General features: G+C 46.2%; 1 protein-coding gene across 1 annotated transcript in view; it reads right to left on the bottom strand.

The window, feature by feature from the left end:
- Positions 1-356: 356 nt before the first annotated feature.
- The window catches only part of TFIP11 (tuftelin interacting protein 11), a 108,999-nt gene continuing 87,102 nt past the window's right edge, over positions 357-22,253 (bottom strand). The window contains exons 11-13 of the mRNA XM_078684251.1: positions 20,252-20,394; positions 17,306-17,471; positions 357-1,542 (exon numbers count right to left, since the gene is read on the bottom strand). Of these exons, the coding sequence (XP_078540377.1) occupies positions 1,187-1,542; positions 17,306-17,471; positions 20,252-20,394 (665 nt within the window). The 3' untranslated portion in view covers positions 357-1,186. The remainder of the gene's footprint in view (positions 1,543-17,305; positions 17,472-20,251; positions 20,395-22,253) is intronic.

Here is a 22,253-nt window from a genome sequence, read left to right on the forward strand (position 1 = left end):
GCATGGCAGCATAAGGCTTTGAATTGTGTCCAGACATGAACCAAAAACTCCTAAACGATGCTAAAAGTCCTACTGAGGCTAACAAAAACTCAATCCAAGCAGGATCCAAATCAGTACTTGGAGTCAAACTGGCCTTAAAACGGATCCAGCGACAGATGAAAAGCCAATGCCTGTAGCACACCACGACCTGTGAGTCTCCATGCCTCGCAGTATTTCATGGGTAGAGGCCGGCTTGCATTTACCACATTTTACTATAGGTCAGTCCAGAACAAATATCATAGAAACGAAGAGGATCAGGTCTTTTGGAGCAAAACTAAACACCGTTAATATCCTCGATTTCAGGCTCAGAACCAAGATTTCACTTGTAAAGGGTGTCTTTATTTTTTAAATGGCATTTCTATTGTTGTTACTGCAAACTGGTATGAAAGAAAACGTAAAACTATTTGGAGCATACAGTATGTCCTGAACATTGACTCAATGAGAGAGCAAAAATGAAACATTTACATTTCTGGATTGGGTCTGGCCAGAGTGTACCATCGCATCAGAGCTCCCACCTATGTCTAACATTCATATCATCGAAAGTTCTCCATATAGAAAGAGATTGCAGAACAGGTAAGCGAACCAAGTTAGCTTTCTTATCTTTTATTGAGATTGGCTCAGTTTTTTCCGGATTGCTATCTAAGAAAGTGCAGCAGTAACAAGTCTTGCCTTAGACCAGGACTTCATTTTGTACAGCACACAAATACTTCGAGTGTTGACACGCACAGCCTTTAACGTGCTGGACTGTGGCAGGACTGTTCCAAAGATCTTGGTTATTGTGGCCCCTTTGAAGGGGTCATCATCGACGTCACTGGCGCACAACTGCTTAGTTGTGAATGCAGTGGCAAAGGGCCTTCCAAATAACAAAACAAACTAGTGGGTGCTGACAAAAAATATATTAGCCAGAAATGAGAGCCTCCCAGAAGTACCACGTAAACTTGAATTAGCAAGTGGTTCCAAGGCAATACGTATTCAGTGGTGGATAGGAGGTTAGGCAGTGTCTGAAAGTGCCAAGTAGTAAAAAAACAGTCTGGAAAACATATGAGTTAAGTTAAAAGTCTTCTGTAAGCTGAATGTTTCGGAAACAAATTAAGTCCATCAATGGAAACAAGACTCAGAGGTGTGGGCTAGTATCAATACAGCAGGGCTACTTGGCCATGTCTATCAAACTCTGCAGGGATGTAGGCACCCAAGTTTTTTCGCCCTGAACAAATATGACCCCTCGGTCTATGTATATGACAATGCGTCCAAAGGTGTAGAGCTGTTTGCCTTCGTGCCGCTTGCCAATAACCGGCATGAAAACAATGTTGTGCTCCTCGGCCTTGGTCTGGATGAGGTCCTTGAAGTTCATTGGCACTGCGCTTGGTGTGACTCCGATGCCACGCTGAGCAATGGTTTCGGCATCTCTGCGCTCCTGCATGGCTTCATACTGGAAGTCTTTCCGCCTCTCGGTGTGCGTCAGGTAGGCGATATTCTCCCTGGCACCCGGCTGCATGTAGGCACCTTGTGTGGGGGCAAAACATACAAGAGTGTCAGAAAAAGTAAACAAAACCTTTCTAGTTGACTTACCAGGCTAACAAATTACTGAATAAATGGTGTTATATTGGCCATCTAATCTAAATGGCAAAAAAAGCTCTTCTGAGAACAGAAACAGATTGGCGCATCTTCAAATTCCTAGTTACATAAATAAAAGAGAATAATAGGAGCTGTATCTTTACTGAACCAACAACATCTGCAGAAATATTAATTTAACTATAACAGGAAAGAAGTAATCTGGGGGGCTGCACCTAGACACTTCCAAATATGTTGTACTTTACCACAAACAAGTAGCATTCACGTCCCCTGTCACAAGATGAAGAAGTATACACAGCATGGAATCTACAGCAACATATGCAGCAAACCTAATACATCACTGGGCTTTTTAGTCTACAACTTCCCCTCTTTTAATAAAACTGTCCTCTCTGTTCTCAAAATTAAACAGATCTTTCACCTAGTGGATATCTCAATGGGGAACCTAGAATTCAGTGAATCTGTAAGAATTTGGGTTCTAGTTGAGCAGGGTTGAGTACCCATCTCATGTAATAATCACAATTTTTGTCAGAATGAACCACTAAAGTGCCTACATTAACCAAAACCCAAGCTCCTGATAGCTATGGCACAGAACAGACAGTCTTAACTTCAAGGTAATGTGTAAAATATTTATGCAGCACTAAAAACAGTAATAAAGTAAAAATGCAAAACAATAAAAATCGAAAAATTAAATCGAAAAAGAGAATACATTTATTAGAACATTGGAATGTTGAGCACTCCATTGTAGATGTTGGAGTGCTCCAGGCTTCTATTGGCTGGTAGAACCCGGAGAGCAACATTCCAATTTCATTTTCCTTTCCAGCTGCTGCTGTGTACAAAGGCCTCTCTGAGCCCAGGGGGATTTAAACACTCTCGGACTCCGAGAGGCCTTTGTTTTTACTAAATAGAACATTGTGCTCTCTAGGGGCAGAATGTTCTAATGTCCAAGCAGTCTTTAGCGGCCATTAAAATTCCTTCTTAAACATTAGAGCGGGCCAGGCTCTTAGGCTATAATAAATAATGACAACAAAATGACATCAATCCAATAAGGGGATTTGGAGATACACATTTTTTAAGTTTTAGAAATAGTAGTAGCAGACATAGGACCAGGAATCACCAAGTGCCAATGATAGTGAATGGTTATGGTAAAATAGGATCTAGGCAGAATTTGATGCTAACGGCAATGGAGTGCGGGTTGAATACACTAACCAGGTTCGACTTGGTCAGAGACTTTGCTTTGAGACTTTAAATCACTACTGGAGTCCACTTCTAAAGCCCCCCAGGACCTCAGTGAAGGCACTTAGAGACCCACAGGATGGCAGGCAGAGGCTAACAGGAGAGTCCAGGACACGTCCAATCAGTTGCCACTGGTCAGTTAGGCAGCTGCAGTAAAAGTCCTGTTGACACTTGTTGTGTCCCTGTAGCTTTTACAGGCGGCCAGCCTTATGACCTTTGGAGTCCACTTCTTTATGCTGGGTACAAGAGGGAGAGCAGGTCAAGTCTTTTTAGTTCGTCTCAGGCAGTAGGTACAGTCCTCTACTGATATCCAACAGGTCCAGGAGTGTTCTAAATTGGGTGCCTGCAGATGCCACATTTAATCTAGTGGGTGGGAATGACACCTGGGGATGCCCTAACTAATTGGGTAAATCGCCCTAGGGCTAACCCTACCTACTTTGAGTATTTTCTAGATGGATAAACTCTTTGATCGTACTCAAACTTGGGCTCTAAGAGCTAGGAAGTGTGTGGGAAGTGTACTATGGAAGTCCTGGTATATTCTCACATAACATAACACTTGTACTTGTAAATTGCACTTATCACCCAGGGGTCTCAAGGTGCTGAATAACAGCTGATGATTGATAACCAACTCAATGGTAGCCTTTCATCCATCTGAGGTCGATAAAATGAGTGAGAGGACACACCGGGATTTGCACCTGTGACCATGAGGTCAAACACAGGCCCCTGCAGTGGAAGCATCAGTCCACTAAGCCACCAGACCCGGCAAACAGTAAAATCCAGTTTAAGGCAGTCTTTGAAGCCGCAACAAACCCAGAGCCAGGAGACTGGTAAAATAATAGTCGAGTTTTTAGCAACCCCATAGTGGAGGCACACAAAATATTCTGGTTCCCTCCTTTGAAGCATGCTTCAATAATATATAGCAGACATGTCAAAGAGGCTGTGACACTCATGTCAAAGGAGGCCCACTGGGATTGTAGCCTGACTGGGTGACCAGACAACGGAAGGACTGTCACCTAACATTTGCCTATGATATGGGAGGCCTTTTTAAAGTGTGCCGTAGGTGTCTTATGAAAACGCCCAGCAAAGCTGTCAAGCATGATGTAACCGTCAAGAAAGACTTGACACTTTACTGTTAAGAAGGATCCTCCCTGCCCCCCTTTGGATATTCAGTCTGTATTAGGTGGGCATCTCTGCCCATACATGTCAGCCTATTGTTTTGCTACTGGGAGCAAGTTCACACCTCATGCACACCTATTGAAATAAAAAATTATTGGCTGGCCTAAGTGGGAGAACAAAATGCAGATTTGGTTTACAGGGACTTCAGGTAGGGCCAATGTATATTTTTAAAGTTACTTGTCCCTAATATTTAGAACAAATCCGACTTTAAGATTAAATTGGATTGCTAACTACTAATACAAATAGTTCTTTATTTATCTAACTAGTCCCATCACCCAGGGAACAGGATTCGATTTTAATATTGCATCCAAGTGTTTGCATATGTAACAGCAAAGCCTGCTACAAACCTAAAATAGTTTTTCTACAGGGACAGATAACATGAAACAGTTACATGATCTGCTCTCTAATTCCATACACTTTGCCTTGATGGGCAGTAAGACCACGCAGTAGTGCGCTATTATTATTTAAAAAGTGGGTTTAGGCCTGCCAAATGGGTTATTTTAACAAACAACATTTGCAGTTTTAACCTGCACAGCCGAGCTACTGGTGGCAGGTATTCAGTCATGTTTGCATTGTCCCTGCAGTTGGTGGCACAACGAGTGCAGCAGCCAACTGGTGACTTTGACTTACAGGCCCTGCGGACACTGTGGGCACCATATACTAGGAACTTATAAGAGCATTACATATGCCAATAAGGATTATACCAATTTTACCATGCTGAGAGGGATCGCCACACGGCCTTACACAAGACCTTCCACCCAGATCCACGGCCTCGCCTATGGGCCCGGCTACGGACACTTCTGCGGAGCCGACTGTAGGAGAGTAGGGTCTGCAATCCTATGATTACCCAGATTTTTGATTTTTGCTTCACTGGTTTACGACTTTCCCTGGCTGTGGGCCTGCTAATCAGACCCACAGCCTAGCTGTTCTCTCTATTCCAATTGTACCCAGGTACTGAATTGGCACTGGGCCCTCTCGGAGTCCCTGTACCCAGGGCTGAGGTGCACCCAGAAGTCTCCCAGGGGCTGCAGCATGTATTATGCCACCCCTGGGCTGACTAACTAAACAGACACAACTGGCTGCTTGACAGCTGGGGGCAAGGTGGTGTACTCACCCTTTGCTTTAGATATAGTATACCTATATCTAAACCTAAATGGGCACACAGATCTCCTATCAGTCACTCCTATGGCAGGCCTTAACAATCCTGAAGGCAGAGTGCTTGGAATCGTGTGAGATAGTGCTCTGGCATGAGCTGAGCCTGTCTGCGGCTTTCGGGATCTATCCCTTAGCCGTTTCCATGATAGCGTCAGACCATATACTCTTAAGTGCCTTATAATCCTCGCGGTTATGGTAACTTTGGACTGACATTATCTAAACATGTCGTGTAAGGTGTCATACGCTTTGGAATACTACCCCCTCGCCAGTTCTGGCGACGGGGGTAGCATTCCACCCCTCTAGAGGGAGAAGACATGTTGGTAACCTGTAACCCCGGTTAAAGTCAGACATAGCCTCAGCTCCACAAGATGGATGCTGCCACCGAGACACAAGTCAGCCCTCCTGCTGCTGGGAGTCCTCCCAGCGCGGGAGGACAAAGGGTTTCCTGTCAGGGGCGGTGCCAGCACCGTCCCAGACAGGATTTTGTGTATCCTAGGTAGGCAGGGCTTTAGAGGAAGGTGACTGAAAGTGGCACCCCGGTGCTCACTGTGCATAGGCCGGCTTGAACCAGTTCCAGGGGCACACCAGCCCCTGAGCTGGGGAAAAGCCCGCCAAAGGAGAGGGGTGTAACCACCCCCCTCCTAGTCCCACCCATAGGGCAGGACTTAGTCGCGTGCCAGCCCCCTTTGCAGGATAAAGGTAGGAGCAGGCCCCCTTCCAAATTAGATCATCTTTGAATCCTGAACCGACTTTCCATGAAAGGAACTCAAGACTCTTCTCAAGATTTCTCCCTTGGGACTAAGGAGTAGTCACCCTGCAGCAGCAGGCACCATCCAAGCAACGCGGTCTGCTGTAAGTCTCTCCTCCGGATCAAGACTGCCCAGCTCGACGAGAACCGGCTTCCCTGGCACCTCTGACCTCTACCTGCATCATCAGCCCAGCTGAGATTCGTGGGTGTGACGAGACCTCGAGGGACCGGCCATCTTCAAGACTGCACGACGCTTGCCCAGCACGATTACTGAGGGATCCTCACGTGAGTGCTTTGGGGTCCAAGAAGCCCCAACCCTGAGCAGCTCCAGCACCGAAGCCCAGCCCCCTTGCATCCACGAGATCTGCGTGGGGCCCTTCTGCTCTTTGCTGCTCACCGCGTTGTCCAGGTCACTTGCCCGTTGGCTAGTGGCCCCTTTGACGACAAACTTCGACGACAAACACCGCTGGTCTGGTTGCTCCAGACTGGCCCTTGCTCCCCTCCAACAGAGGAGCACCCCGGACCCTCCTGGTCCACCCCAGACGCCATTTTAAGTCCACCGCGTGGGCTTGCATTTGCCAAGACTTGTTGCCCCAATCCTGGGTCCAGCGACGTCGACAGCAGATACCTCCGTGGGACAGCTCGCACCTCCAACCTGGTCGCCGACAACGCCTCCTGGTCCGAGAGACTGCAGAGCCCAGCAGCGCCCACTCACCTGGTCGAGGTGACTTCGTCCGGTGCCACTCTGGTGCCCACTCAATCACTGGCTAGTGATTCAGAACTTGGTCCCCTCTGCTTACAGGTCTTCTTCTTCCCCGATCCAGGCTTGGATCACCACGAACTTCTTCACTGGTCGCCTGCCAGCAACTTCTTCCTTCAGGCTCCATAGACTGCAACGAGGATCCCCGACGTCTCTTCAGACCTATGCAGCCGCAGCCCCTGGGCTAGGTAACCTGAGCATTTCGGTGCTCCAGCATAGTCTAACTATCCAAGTGTCAGGATCCTTCTTCGTTTCAGCTCTACTTAGTCGGGCTCGCCCGAGAACACTAACTTTGCTTTTACTAGCCTCCATAGACTTTTTCCCACCTTACGCGTGAGAGTTCCCACTCTGCACACTACGTCCCTAGGCCTCCTGCTTGCAATCTGAAGGTTCAGTAGATTAGTCCTAGCGACCCGTTAGTCTATGAGAGTAGTACTTACCTGCTAGTAATTTCGCATTCCACTTGTATAGTATATGGTTTTTCGTGCCCCTCTGGCATTTGTGTAAATTGTGCGACTAAGTATTTCTTCAAGAGTTTTGTTGTGTGCTTAGCTCCCTGTCTCATAAAGAGCCAGGGTAGTCTTGTTATAAATAAATATACGTTTATTTTCATAACAACTTGTGTGGTGTCCTTTCACTTGGTGTTCAAGGGGTAAATGTGATGGTAAAACAGCTGGCTTAACACGCCCTCTAGAGTTTAGCCTAAAGACTGCACGTGTCCATGCTACTAGGATAGCTGGTCTATCAGGTTGACTTACAACCAAACATCAATAAGGGTTGTTGGAATGATACATAGTGATCACTAGAATAGTGAGCACTGCATATCAGGCCAACTTCTCACACCGATAATCTGAGAGATTTCAGATTCGGGTGGAGTACTTGGCCTTTGGACATCGAGAGTAGAGAGGGATGTTGATTCAGTTGGATTGATGGTTGGACTGAAAGGCGACGGAGGTCCGTGAACCAATGCTGTCTCGGCCAGTATGGGGCAATGAGAATCAAGGTGCAGTGTTCCATTTTCATTTTCCGGATGACTGGTTATCAGGGGAAATGACGGAAATGCGTACGCAAACACGTTGCGCCATGCGATGGAAAATGCATTTCCTAGTGACCTCGGTTGGGGTTGCCAGCTTGCGAAGCTGTGGCATTTGGCGTTCTCCCTGGTGGCAAAGAGGTCTATTTGTGGTTTCCCCCATGCCGAGAAGATGTCGTTTAGAACTTGTTGGTCCAGCTCCCATTCGTGGGACAGTGACCTCTGTCTGCTGAGAGCGTCCGCTATGACGTTGTCTTTTCCTGGGAGATACTCTGCTGTTAATTTGATGTTGTTGAGCAGTAGCCAGTTCCAGATGTTTTGCGATTCGCGAGACAGTGTCAGTGAACGTGTCCCTCCCTGCTTGTTCAAGTAGTGCATTGTGGTTGTGTTGTACGTCCTCACAAGCACTGCTGAGTTTTTGATGCGAGGGAGGAATGCTTTTAGAGAGTGTAGAACTGCTCTTAGTTCTAGGAGGTTGATATGTAGAGACCTCTCTTGTTCCGTCCACTTGCCACTGATTTGCAAATCCTGAAGGACTGCACCCCATCCTTCCAGAGAAGCGTCCGTCGTTATGAGTTTCTGGTATCAAGAACGTGAGACCTTTGGATAGGTTCTTGTTCGTTGTCCACCAAAGCAAAGCCTCGGTTATTTGTCGAGTGATGACTATGTGATCCTCGAAAGAATCTGTAAATTGGGTCCACTGTTTGGTCAGGGCCTCCTGAAGGGGGCGCATTCTGAGCCGACACTGAGGGATGAGTAGTATGCAAGAAGACATCATTCCTAGAAGGGATTTGAAAATTCAGACTTTGATGGTTTGTTTTGAAGACACTGCGGTAGCCAGAGCCATCAGTTTGTGTTTTCTTTCTTGAGATGGGAAGGCTTTGGAAGAAATGGTGTTTAGAGTTGCCCCCAGGAATGTTATAATTCTGGTGGGTTGTAAGGTTGATTTCTCGTAGTTGAGAGTCAAACCTAGGTTCCGGAAAATATCGAGACAGGCGTTGGAAGACAGTTGCGCGTCTGTGAGAGATGGTGCTTTCACCAGCCAGTCGTCCAGGTAGGGGAAGACCTGGTGATTCTGCTGTCTCAGGAAAGCTGCCACTGGAGCTAGGCACTTTGTAAAAATGCGTGGCGCTGATTTGAGGCCGAATTGGAGGACACAGAATTGGTAGTGTTGACCTGCTACTTCGAATCGTAGAAATCTTTTGTGGCGTTTGTGTATTGGGACATGGTAATATGCGTCTTGCAGGTCCAAAGACGTCATAAAGTCTCCTTCCTCTAGGGATCCTAGGATTTCCTGGATAGTCACCATTCGAAACGATTGGCTCTTCAGGAAGGCATTGAGTGCCCTGAGATCTAGAATGGGCCTCCATTTCTTCTTTTTCTGTTGAATTAAAAAGAAGCGGGAATAAAATCCCTTCCATTTTTGAGCTGATGGGACTCGTTCTATTGCTCCCTTCTTCAGCATTGAAGAGATTTCTTGTAGGAGCAAACAAAGGTGTCTGTGTGGAAGTTTGCGAGGAGGAGTTAACGGTGGGATTGAGTCGAATTCCAATGTGTGACCGTGCTGGATTAATTGGAGTACCCACCGATCTGTCGTTATCGATCTCCAGATGTGGAGGAAGTGTGTCGATTTTCCTCCAATTTTGAGTGGACAAGACGGTGGGGGGACTGGCTGCGGGAAATGGTCATTGTCTTCCGCCGGCCGTTTTCTTCTGGGATTTGCCCCTGAAGTTTGATCTCCCGTAGGAGGTCTGACGACCTTGTTGCTGCTGATATTGTGAGCGATTTTGGTTGTAGGAGTAAGAGAATTTTCCTTGATATGATCCTCTGTATGTGGGTTGTTTCTTCCTCTGTGCCCTCGAAAGGACTGGTTTTTGAATTGTAAAGTCCCGAGAGCTCATGCAGTGTCAGTGTCTTTCTTGATCGTCTGCAAGGCTTCATCTATTTTTGCCCCAAATAGATGTTGTCCGTCATAGGGCATATCCAAAACTTTGGTTTGGACCTCTTGTCGGAAGGATGTCGCTTTGAGCCATCCTTGCCTGCGCAAAACTGCTGCGCCTGCCAGCTGTCTGAAGCCAGTCATGGCGACATCCACAGCTGAATCAATGATCTCCGATGCGGACATCTGTCCTTCTTTAAGGAGTGACTGGACCTCATCCTTCAAGTCTTCGGGTACATCCGCTAGATATGGAACCATATCTTCCCATAATTGTCTATTGTATCTGCCTAGCAGAGCAATGGCGTTGGCCACTTTTACCGTCATAGCTGACGTTGTGGAGAAGCGTTTGCCTATGCCATCCAATTTCCTGCCCTCCTTGTCTGGTGGTGCGGACAGTGGCGAGGATGGATTTCTGGAATTCTTTTGAGCGGCTTGGGTGACTACCGAATCCGGCTTGGGATGTGCATTAAGGCATGTAGGTGCAGTTGACGGTGCCCTATACTTTTTATCCAGTCTAGGCACCACTATTGAAACCGATGCAGGTGTTTGCATGAGTTGCTGACCTTGTTCCCAGATGTGATCTATTATGGGAATGGACCTCGCCGCCTTTTTTATAGGATCTTTAAAGTCATATAAGAAACAATCCGTTTCCTTTGATTCCATGGTCATGTGGAATCTAGTGGCCGCTCTCTCTATTAAATTGTGGAATCCGCCGATATCCACTGGTGAAGAGTCTGAAGTGTTGGGTTCCGGCGTGGCTGGAGAATGAGCGACGTAATCCTCATCGTCTCTGTTATGGGAAAGGTCGTCTCGAAACTCTCCTTCCTCAGCAACCTCTTCTTCCTCATCAGAAGATTGGATGTTATGAACCGTTTCACTTTCTTGAGGAATAACCAAAGGTGTTGGTCTTGCCTTTGGGGATTGTTGCGGTCTGGATGACTCTTGAGATTTCTCTTTGGAAGAGGCCGCTGGCGATTCTGGGAATCGTTTTTTGTAGTCTGTGATCAAGAATTGTAGATCAGTGACTATCTCAGCCGGCAGGCATATCATTGGAGTAACACGAGTATGTACTTGAGCCTGAACAGTTTCTTCTGTAAAAATGACACCATCTCCGTCATCGTCAGTACTCTGGCATTTGACATTGAGATCCGACGGACTAGTAGCCTGTTCGAATTGGTCGTCATCTGATTCATCATCTTGCAATAGGCAAGATGGGGGCAGTTTTTGAACCCTACTGGGCGATGTTAAATCTGGCGTAATAGGGAGTTTGGTGACCTTTTTTGATGGAATCAACTCCGCTTTTTTCCATGGCGTCGACGATGAGGTCGTCGATGTCGTCGACGGTATTGACGTCGATCGTTTTTCAAGCGTCGACGGTACCCTCATCGTCGTCGCGGCGATGTTATCGTCGACGGTGCGGTCGCCGACGGTATCTTCGCCGCCGTCGATGCGGTCGTCGACGGTGTAGGAGAGTGGGGTCTGCAATCCCATGGCCACCCCAGATTTTTGCTTTTTGCTTCACTGATTTACGACTTTCCCTGGCTGTGGGCCTGCTAATCAGACCCACAGCCTAGCTGTTCTCTCTCTAAATTACAACCATGTACCTTAGGTGCATTTTACCAATTGGTACTGGGCCACCTTATCAGTCCCTGTACAGTATACCTTAGGTATCCAGGGCATAGGTGTACCCAGGGCCTACCAGGGGCTGAAGCATGTATTATGCCACCCCTGGCTGGCCATCCAAACAGACACAACTGGCTGCACGACAGCTGGGGCAAGGTGGTGTAATCACCCTTTGCTTTAGATATAGTATACCTATATCTAACCCTAAAATGGACACATATATTCCTATCAGTCACTCCTATGGCAGGCCTTAACAATCCTGAAGGCAGAGTGCTTGGAATTATGTGAGATGGTGCTCTGGCATGAGCTGAGCCCGTTTGCAGCTTGCGGAACCAAGTCCTAATAGCTGTTCCATGATAACGCTATACCATATACTCTTAAATGCATTATAATCCTCGCGGTTAAATGCTAACTTTGGTATAGCATTATCAAAACATGTCGAGTAAGGGGTCATACGAATTGGAATACCAACCCCTCGCCAATTCTGGCGACGGGGTTAGCATTCCACCCTTCTAGAGGGACATGACATGTATGTAACTGTGAACCCCGGTTAAAGTCAGACATAGCCTCAGCTCCACAAAATGGATGCTGCCACCGAGACACAAGTCTGCCCTCCTGCTGCTGGGAGTCCTTCCAGCAACGGAGGCCTGGACAAAGGGTTTCCTGTCAGGGGCGGTGCTAGCACCATCCCAGACAGGATTTTGGGTATCCCAGGTAGGCAGGGCTGAAAGGAAGGTGACTGCAAGTGGCACCCCGGTGCTCACTGTGCATAGCCCGGCTCAAACCAGTTCCAGGGGCACCCCAGCCCCTGAGCTGGGGAGAGACCGGACTAAGGAGAGGGGTGTAACCACCCCCCTCCTGGTCCCACCCATAGGGCAGGACCTAGTCGTGTGCCAGCCCCTTTTCTTAGAATAAAGGTAGGAGCGGGCCCCCTTCCCAAAGTAGATAATTCTGAATCTTGACTACTTTCCACAAAAGAACTCTTGACTACTTCTGAAGATTCTCCCTTGTGGCTAAGGAGTAGCCACCCTGCACCAGCAGGCACCATCGAAGTACTTGCGGTTTGCTGCACGTCCATCCTCCGGATCAAGACTGCCCAGCTCGACGAGACCCGGTCTTCCCGCCATCTCTGACCTCTACCTACATCATCCAGCCCAGCTGAGATTCGTGGGTGTGACGAGACCCGTGGGACCGGCCATCTTCAAGACCTGCACGACGCTTCACCAGCACGACTTCCGAGAGACCCTCGAGTGAGTGCTTTGGGGTTTGAGAAGCCCTAACACTGAGCAGCTCCAGCACCGAAGTCCAGCCCTCCAGCATCCACGAGATCTGCGTGGGGCCCTTCTGCTCTTTGCTGCTCACCGCGTTGTCCGGCTACTTGCCTGCTGGCTTGTGCCCCTCCTGACGACGAACCACGACACTTCCATCGCTGGTCTGGTTGCTCCAGACTGGCCCTTGCTCCCCTCCAACAGAGGAGCACCCCGGACCCTCCTGGTCCCCTCCAGACGCCATCTTGAGTCCACCGCGAGGGCTTGCCTTTGCCAAGGCTTGTTGCTCCAATCCTGGTTTCAGCAGCGCCGACAGCAGACACCTTCGTGGGACAGCTCGCACCTCCATCCTGGTCGCCGACAACGCCTCCTGGTCCGAGAGATTGCAGAGCCCAGCGTCGCCCACTCACCTGGTCGAGGTGACTTCATCCGGTGCCATCCTGGTGCCCATCTGATCACTGGCTAGTGATCAAGAACTGAGTCCCCTCTGCTTTCAGGTCATCTTCAACTCCGATCCAGGCTTGGATCCCATCGAACTTCATCACTGGTCGCCTGCCAGCAACTTCTTCTTTCAGGATTCATAGACTGTAACGAGGATTCCCAACGTCTTTTGAACCCTATGCAGCCGCAGCCCCTGGGCTAGGTAACTCGAGCATTTCGGTGCTCCAACGTAGGTTCACTATCTAAGTGTACAGATCCGTTTTCAGCCTAACTAGTCGGATTCGTCCGATAACACTAACTTTACGAAATCTAGCATCCATAGACTTCTTCCCGCATCCCGCGTGAGAGTGCACACTCTGCACCCGATCGCCCTAGGCCTCCTGCTCCTAACCTTAGGGTTCAGTAAGGTAGTCCTAGCGATCCTGGAGCCTCTGGATCTTGTTTCTTACCTGCTAGTATTTCGCATTCCACTTTTGTAGTATATGGTTTTTCGTGCCCCTCGGGCATTTGTGTAAATTGTGCAACTTAAAGTATTTTCGTAAGAGTTTTGTATTGTGCTTAGCTCCCTAACTCATAAAGAGTTCAGGGTAGACTTGTTATTAATAAATATCCTATATTTTCATAACAACTTGTGTGGTGTCCTTTCACTTGGTGTTCAAGGGGTATATGTGATGGTAAAACAGCTGGCTTAACACGCCCTTTAGAGTTTAGCCTAAAGACTGCTCTTGTCCACGCTACTAGGATAGCTGGTCTAATAAGGTTGACTTACAACCAATCATCAATAAGGGTCGTTTGGAATGATACACAGTGATCACTAGAATAGTGAGCACTACATATCAGGCCAACTTCTCACAGACGGTGCTTTCGTCGACAATGGTGACTTTGGCGTCGACGGTGCTCCTACCGTCGTCGGTGTCTTCGTCGACGGTGTGCCAGACGTCGACGGAATCTTTGTCGACGGCGTAGGCGTCGCCGTTTTTTGTTTTGTCGTCGACGGAGCTTTGATAAACGACTGCTGCTTTTTAATTAGTACAATCGACGAAAGTGGCTTACCCATCGTCGACGATTGGGTGGTCGTCGTCGTTGAAGCAAAGGCTGACGACGCCATCGTCGTCGAAACCGTCGTCGTCGACGTGGAGACATAGGTGGTTTTTCTTGAAGAAAACGTCGACGAAGTCGTCGACGATGACTGCGATGGCTTTCTGAAGGTTGTAGCATCCTTCACAGACGTGTCAGATCTTACTTCAGAAGACTTTGTAGTAGTCTTTTTGTGAGGGACGTCTGAATGGCTAGGGGAAGCCTCCCTTGGCCTCTTCAAGGACAGTTTCGAAGAAACTGAAGCCATTTCACTGCCCTCCGAGGACAGCACATCATCGTCTCTGATTTTGAGTCTGTTTAACCAGAGGAGCAGTCTTCCTTCTCTGTCTTTAAGAGTCTTAGTAGAGAATGTTCTACAAATCCTACATTCTTTGGGAGAATGATCTGGGTAAAGACAGTAGAGGCAAGTCTCATGATTGACATCGACGTGCAGTCTCTTCTTGCCACAAGATGAACAGGCTCTAAAGAGTCCTTTCTTCTGTTGTTCAGTCACTGTTGAAGTAAATAATTCAAGTTTTCTGTAGAAAAAGAGATAAACCTGAGGAGAGCTCAGGTGGGGACTCCCTAGCACAACGTGCGGTAGAAAATCTGAAAGACTGAGGCTCCTGGCAGGAAGGTTCTAGAGGGAGGTGGTAGCTGATTGGATAACTTCAGGATTTTGGTCCTTTTTACAAAAGGACATAGATAGGCTACTAAGGCAAGGCCTTTAGGCCTACTTTTCTCTATGTATGTCTATAGGACATTACTTTTCTATTACCGGGGCTCCCATCTCGACGACGGGGAATGATTCAGGCATGTGAATCTATGAAAGACACCCATAATACTGGATAAACTATGGTTGAACTTTGTGTGTCAGGTCTTGGTCCTTGGTGCTGCACAGCAGTGATAGTAGCAGCTTTAGGACTTGGGCTATCAACTAGCCTCAGCGGGCTTCTTCAGCCGTTGTGTCTCTCTGCTGCATAGAGAGGCCAGTCAGCTGGCCCTTGGACTCCCTTGGCTTGACTAGCTTCTCCAAGAGCAGGAACGGCAGGCACAGTCTCCTCCTTTACTAGCCACCGAGTGCAGCAGGTGCAGGTTGCAATGGTGATGCCTCCCTTTGCATTTCTCTCTGTGCAGCAGGGCATGCCTCCTTTGGTCCTTCTACCAAGTCGTTCGATATCGGAGTTCTTGGTTCCAGAGGTGACCTATTTATTTTCAGAAAATGCCTACAGGGTAGGTTGCGGTTGGCAGACAATGGGCTACCAGGTCTCCTCCCTCCTGATGACCACTTTCCAGGACTGTGCGGCATCTTGCTATGGCTATCCCAGGATGCACCATTCTGCCCACTCCTAACATGGCGAGACCCCTTCCTCGACACTTCGAGCTCCCAAGTCCACCCCAGTAAATGTGGCTACAAGGGGGACACATGCCCAGGGAAAAAGGGTTCAACAACAGGCTTCTCCTCTGCTGTCCATAGCGCCAGCCTGTCTACCTAAACAATAGAGTAACCACTCTCCCAAATGTACACCATTGGCCTTTCAAAGGTGGGTTCACCTTCAAAGCTCTCCTTTTGAGCTAACACCCATGCGGCGTCCTGCCTGGGGGAGGGAACACCTTCTCCAGGGGCAGGCCTCTATTGTTACTTTTCCTGGAAGTCATCAGCACTTCTCACCAGGAGGGCAGAAATCTGTCTGCAGGACAGATGTGAATACAAAACTAAACGGGCACTGGAAACCTTGGGCAACTAAAATGGCAACTGCTAAAGTTACACTCTGGCCACCAGTGACATTATATTAAATATACTCTTTAAATTGGATTTAATGCACTGATTGTTTTGATTCCATATAGTACCAACATTAGTAGTCCCATTTAGAAGATAAAAGGGCTTGGGTGCCATGACAATGGGGCGACTACTCTTTCCACAGTTAAAACAACAATTTGGGTTTTTCACTGCTGAAACATGTACAAATACAGGTTCTGCTTTCTACAATTCAGTACCCTGCCTTAGGGCTGGTTGGGCGTGCCATAGGGGTGACTAACCTACATTAATAAGGGAGGTTTGGGGTTTGTAATTACACTTTAAATGGCAAAGTCTAGTCAGCCATTTTAAACTGCCCTTCCAGTGTGCTGTAGTAGACTGGGAGCCTTGTTTTAACGTGTCGTACTCATGGGGGAACAGCTATTGTTGCAGTCCATGAGAGAGACCTCTACCTACAGACCCAGTCTGTAGCGGAACAGTAAAAAACCCAAAAAACAAGTTGGACGTGAATGTGGGTCACAGTAAATATCAGTGGATGAGATGAACACAAGTTTAACACCCTTTGCTGTTTTGTTTCTCTCTGGATTGCTTTTTTGTTTCTCTCAGAATGAATGCCTCTCTCATTTTTACATTCCAGGAAATAACATCAAGTCAGCATCACTTAGAGGAACAAGTCGCTGTTTCTGCAACCTCTAAGGAAAACACATTTAGAATACCAAGCGGACCACTGAGGGACATATGTCTTCTAATTTTTTCAATCAGAAGTACTATCACCAGGCACTCCTGCCAGCTTGAATGCCACTAATGTGTCCTTCGATTTACCCTTCCGCTCAAGGTATTGTCTTATCTTTAAGGATGGAAAAGTACAGCCACTTGCAGAGTACCTGCATGTTAAGTGTGAGCTGCTCACAAAGTGTCCTGCCTCTTTTATAGTTTTGGCATTTTCCACTATACACATGTATAAGAGTGTAAATCAATATTGGAGAGGGCAAACTACCCCAAAATCATATTAGTTTATTTGACTTCGAGTTTTAACCCCTTTGGCGCTCATGACGAGCTCAGCTCGTCATGGGCGTAACCTGCGCTACGCGGATGACGAGCTGAGCTCGTCACGTAGCGCGGGTTTTTTTTAAATCGCAGCGCGCAGCGGGAAAACCGCTAGCGCACATGCGGTTAAGGCAATCCACTCCAAAACGTAGCATTTTGTCAAAAGGTCTTTAACTCAGTAAAAATAGCAATTCAAAGATATTAAGAGGTTAAAATAACCTGGTCTCAATGCTTATGTATGCCACAATATAAATAATAAATTACCGCAAAATTATACGGTGCTGAGGACGATGAAGGTCAGTGCTCAAGATCAGTTGCTATGAATTACATTGAATGTGTCCATAAACCTCATCTCAAATACTATTCAATTACCAAATTCTATATTTTCCTTGGATTTTTGTTCTGTTGTACGGAAACAATAGGCATTGCACTCACCCACACTTGTAGCAACTGCCCGGTTCATGATATCAAGGGCCTCGTTGAACTTCTCTTTGATAGTCGGATGGGCCAGCACCTGGTCAGAGAACATGGACTTCCATCCCAGGTACCACTTGGTGATTTCTTCATAATTAGGATTGTTGCTCAGCCAGGAGCACAGAACCTGAGCACGTACAGGGTGAAAATGTGTTTTAACAGAATCATAGACGTGTGAAAAAGGTTTCTCTAAATTCAGTATGTTTCAAAGGAGCAGTTATCACAATACATAAATAACCAGTATCTCATTAGATTCCTAAAAAAAAGAAATAGTCGTGCATTGACCCATGCTGCCTTCCCCTCCCCATAGAGCAGGGAAGTTGGAGAATGACAAAAAAGGTCAATGAGCAGATTACAGACACCAGCACGACGCTGCACAACAAGTAATCAGGACCTTTGAGCTCTCACCAGATAGGTTTGCAGATAAGCGATGTGCCGTTGTGCAACAGATTACGAAATCTAGCTGCAGAGCTCTCTACTGCTGTGCCTTTGAACCTGGGGCCAAATATCTGCCTGGTATGTGTCAACAATACACACAGAAATTCAAGGAGAAACCTGTCCAAACTATATTTATTAACAAGACTGATATAACCTAGTTAATTTTGATGATATTGGGGTCTTGGCTTCATCTGTAATCAAACTTGGACCCTTATCCTCCAAACTGAGATGCTGCTATCTATCTGTTTCTATTTAAAATTCTTATTGCACTTTAATGATATGATGGTTATCGTGCCAGTGTTTAGGCCATGGTAATGCAGCTTTTAGAAGGGTTCATTCGTAACAACAAACTGCAAGTCCATCTTGCAATAGCACTGAACTAAAAATGATAGATGGAGCCAGAAGTCAGCTTTCTTTTTTTCCTACCCAAAAGAAACTCCAGGCCTATAAATCAATATCTGTCAAGATGGTGAGCTGGGGTTGTACCTCCTGCTCATAGTTTAATGCAAATGGCACACAAGTTATGCATTCAGCATTCAGAGTAATCCTAAAAGAGAGGCAAGGAATGCTGACCCCTGCACTGACATAGTACGGTAGACGTGGTCCACCAGAATCAGAGTAGAGGAAGGTAGTACTGGAAGATTTTAGTGTGTTCTGCTTCTTGTGATGCAGAGCAGCTCTCCAAAACTGGAAGCCTCCTTCCTCTCAACTAGGTTCTACACTGAGCAGGAGTAGGCCAGCCAGAAGGGCAGGAGAAAGCTGGCTCTGTATATACTATACCAAAATGAGATGCACTGTCAGAACACCCTCAGCTGCAACAGGGCAGCCGGTGTGAGAAAGTGGGCTCTTTCTGCATCATTGCCCCCACTTTTTGCTGAAGTGCTCTGGGCTCCAGGGCCTATGTTCTTCCCTAAAACTGCACTGAAGAAAACAACCCAATTGGCACACACACACACACACCTTTGCACACTGTGTGCCATGCCTACAATCCACTGCCCTGGCATAGATCAGCCACCCCTCTAGCTGCGTGCACCATACCAGCTTTGAGGGTGCCTGAGCTCTGTACCCCTACAGTGTCTTTGTCCATAATTAGACCCTGTAAGTGCACTGCTGCCATTAGGAGTTTGTGGTGCTGGGAGTTTGTAATTACAAACGCCATAGTACCATAATAGCTGCACATTAAACCCACTCTTTTATCAGTGTGAGATTTAATGAAAAATACACACAGAGGGCATCTACCCTCTGAAAAACGATCTAACACTAGTGTCCTGGCTGAGTGGCCTCTTCCCTCAGGATGGGCAGGGTCCACGAAGGGGAAGCTTCAATGGCTTGCCACTTTTGTGAGCTTCCCCAGGCCTATTGCTGCAGCAGCAACTGGTCACCACTGGTTCTGATCCCCACTCTGGGCGAGAGAATCGGCAGGAAAACCACAAGCAAGCCAGAGGGATACCTCTAAGATGCCCTCTGTGTGCATTTTTCATTAAATCCCACACTGGTATCAGTGTGGGTCTAATGTGCTGAGAAGTTTGATACCAAACTTCCCAGTTTTGGGTAAAGCTATAAGGGTGCAGTGGAGTTCGTAATGACAAGCTCCCAGTACCTTATAATCTTAATGGCATTACATTACAGCACTAACAATGTCTAAGAATTGGCTTAGACACTGTAGGGATACAGAGCTCATTCACCTACAGGTGCAGGTATAGTGCACCCGGCTAGAGGGGTCGCTGACCTATGCCAGGGTAGTGGGCTCTAGGCATGGCACACAGGGATGTGTGCCATGTTGAATGCTCACTTTCTTCATAAACACGCAGCAAGCAATTTTAGTGTGTGTGTTGTGTGTGTGTGTAATGGTACAGCGCCTGTAAGGTTGGCACAAGTGCTGCTGCCCTTAGAGGCCTTCTCGGTCACAGTGCCCTTGGTACCTATGGTATCATTTACCAGGAGCTAACCTCTGGCTAAAGAGTGCCAATTGGGTATCACCTCAATGCAGTTTTAGGGAAAGAACATAGGCCTTGGGTATCTGGTTGGCAGGATCCCTGGGCAAACTCAGTCAAAGTACATCAACAGTTTGGCAACAAATTGGGGTGACCATGCAAAAAGAGGGCCCTTTCTCACAATGACAAAAATCAAGCATGTAAATATGAGCCATTGAAAGGTTTCTATTGATATATTATGTTCTACTCTGTTCCCATCAACCGTAATGGAGGATACACTTAAAAGGGGAGTAATAGCAACTGAATAGAAAATTCATAATTAAAAGTGGCGGACAACAGTGGTATTGCTAAACCGAGTAGTGTGAAGTTGTGGGCCACTGTAGAATTTACGATACCTTTTGATTTATTTATTTTTTACTTATAGTGTGCACTCCATGAACTGTTCATGTTCACTCTAAAACACAGGTCAGTGCACAGCAGTTAAGAACACACAATCAATTTTTGAGTCAAAAGACAGAAGACATGAAATACTGACCTGCAGCCACTTTGTGAAGAAGCTTTTCTCAAGTAGTCCAACCAGGCTGGAGACAGAAATCATTCCCTCCCAGTCAATTACAAAGGAGAAGGTATCCATGTGCTGCTGGTGAGGGTTGATGACAAACTCATTTAGACACAAGGCTGTGAATGACAAAAATGAGATTTATCCAAAGCACAAGACAGAAAAGGGATTAGGCATTACACTATACGGCATCACTAAGCACTGTCTGCACAAAAACTACAGCCTACAAGATTTTACTTCCTACTATTTTACAAAAAATTTTTCCTCCAGGACTAAATGTGGTTTCTAAATCACTCGGATTCAAGATTAGCAGAGTAAATATGTGACGTAGTAGGGATGTGCGACCTAGTGTAGTCATCAGGGAAAGGAAAGGCCTAATTCTCTGGGTTTGGTTACAGGGCACCAACTTAATGACCAACTCTCTCAATAATGATTATTTCAGATGCATAAATTAGATGTTGTAGGCGAGCAGAGCTAAAATACTGGAAGGTAAAAAAGATGTTGAGTCGTCTGTAGGTACTACCCAGGTAACACAAGAGCACCCTAACACCAACCCAATCGATCCAAAGTAAAACTCACCCACCAGAGCATATAGCCATACTGCCTCAACATAATTCAACTGATATTCTGTATCGGAAGTCTCTCAATTTCAGAAGATAAGAACGCAGTGCCAGGTAGATAAAAGCAAACTGTTCTTGATAATGCAATTCTTGTCAATAAATGGCTAAGAACAAAATATGCAGGTTTCCAGATTTTACAGCTACCATTTTGCCACATCAGTATAACCTTTCCCACAGACATCCGATTTAAATAATGCAAATACAAAGATAACAGCCAGAGAAAAATGACAGGACTAGTCCCAAAGCACTTAGAAAGGTTTTAGGTATAAAGTACCTCTAAAATGAAATCAGTCACTTGCTTGTAAATCTTGGCACTTATAAATTGGTATCATCACTAAATTCCTAAAAGTAGAATATCTACATGTGGGATCCCAAATTTATCACACTACAGGAAGAAAGCGGGAAAACATCTAAAAAAAAGCATAGAGAGCTCTAAAAAATATTCAAAATAAAATCCCATTTAATGGCAATAATGCCTGTGTTGTTATTCACTAATTCAATCAGAATTAAAAATATAGTTAAGTAAATAAATAGACTAAAACGTATTTTAATACTTTCCTTATAAAAATAGTTCAGGAAATAGGGTCACATTGGTAACACACTTACTGGAGAGGAATAGAAAATGCCTTTCAAAGGCATCCCACTGCTGCCATGTCCCAGGGAGAAATGAACAACAGTACAGGGCGGTTCATTTTGACAGGTCTAATAGAGAAAGGCTAGGAATTGTTACTCCTCTAACCATTCCCTAAGTATATATGAGAAGCAGGCTGGTTCATTATAAATTAAGTGAAGAAAGGCATGATAGAGAACTAGTAATACAAGCATATAATGTTTACTTCAGATTATATTTTTTAACAATCTTAGATCCGCCCATTTCACACCTAAATGGAAGATGATACCCCAGGAGAATTGGGAGTAGCAGTGAAATAGATATTTGACTTCCCAGAGAATTTTCACCTATTGGTATGAGCACTTGGGACTCATAATTCAGGCAGGTGTTTCTAACATCTGATCTCAATATGTAAGTTTGCTGATTTTAATAAGAGTAGCAGTATGGAAAAAGAAGACATTTTTATTGTATTTAGTAAATTAAAACCTTTAAAATATTGTAACATAAAACACATGATTTAAAAGGAGTACAAAGTCTCAAATGGTTAAAAAGAGAACAATCTAAATATCCATGTAATTGGTGTATTTATGAGAGGAGAGAGGGATCAGTTCGTTACACTTCACGCATCCGACTTCAGACCTTTAGTATCGTGTTTCTCAGTAGTTTGTATTAGCTGCAGTGACTTTTGACAGAATCTTGTTGCTCTACAAGCTGTCTGCAATTGTTGGCTATTCAGTGCTAGCATGAC

Source organism: Lissotriton helveticus, chromosome 3_2 (genome assembly GCF_964261635.1).
Source record: "Lissotriton helveticus chromosome 3_2, aLisHel1.1, whole genome shotgun sequence".
NCBI classification, from domain to species: domain Eukaryota; kingdom Metazoa; phylum Chordata; class Amphibia; order Caudata; family Salamandridae; genus Lissotriton; species Lissotriton helveticus.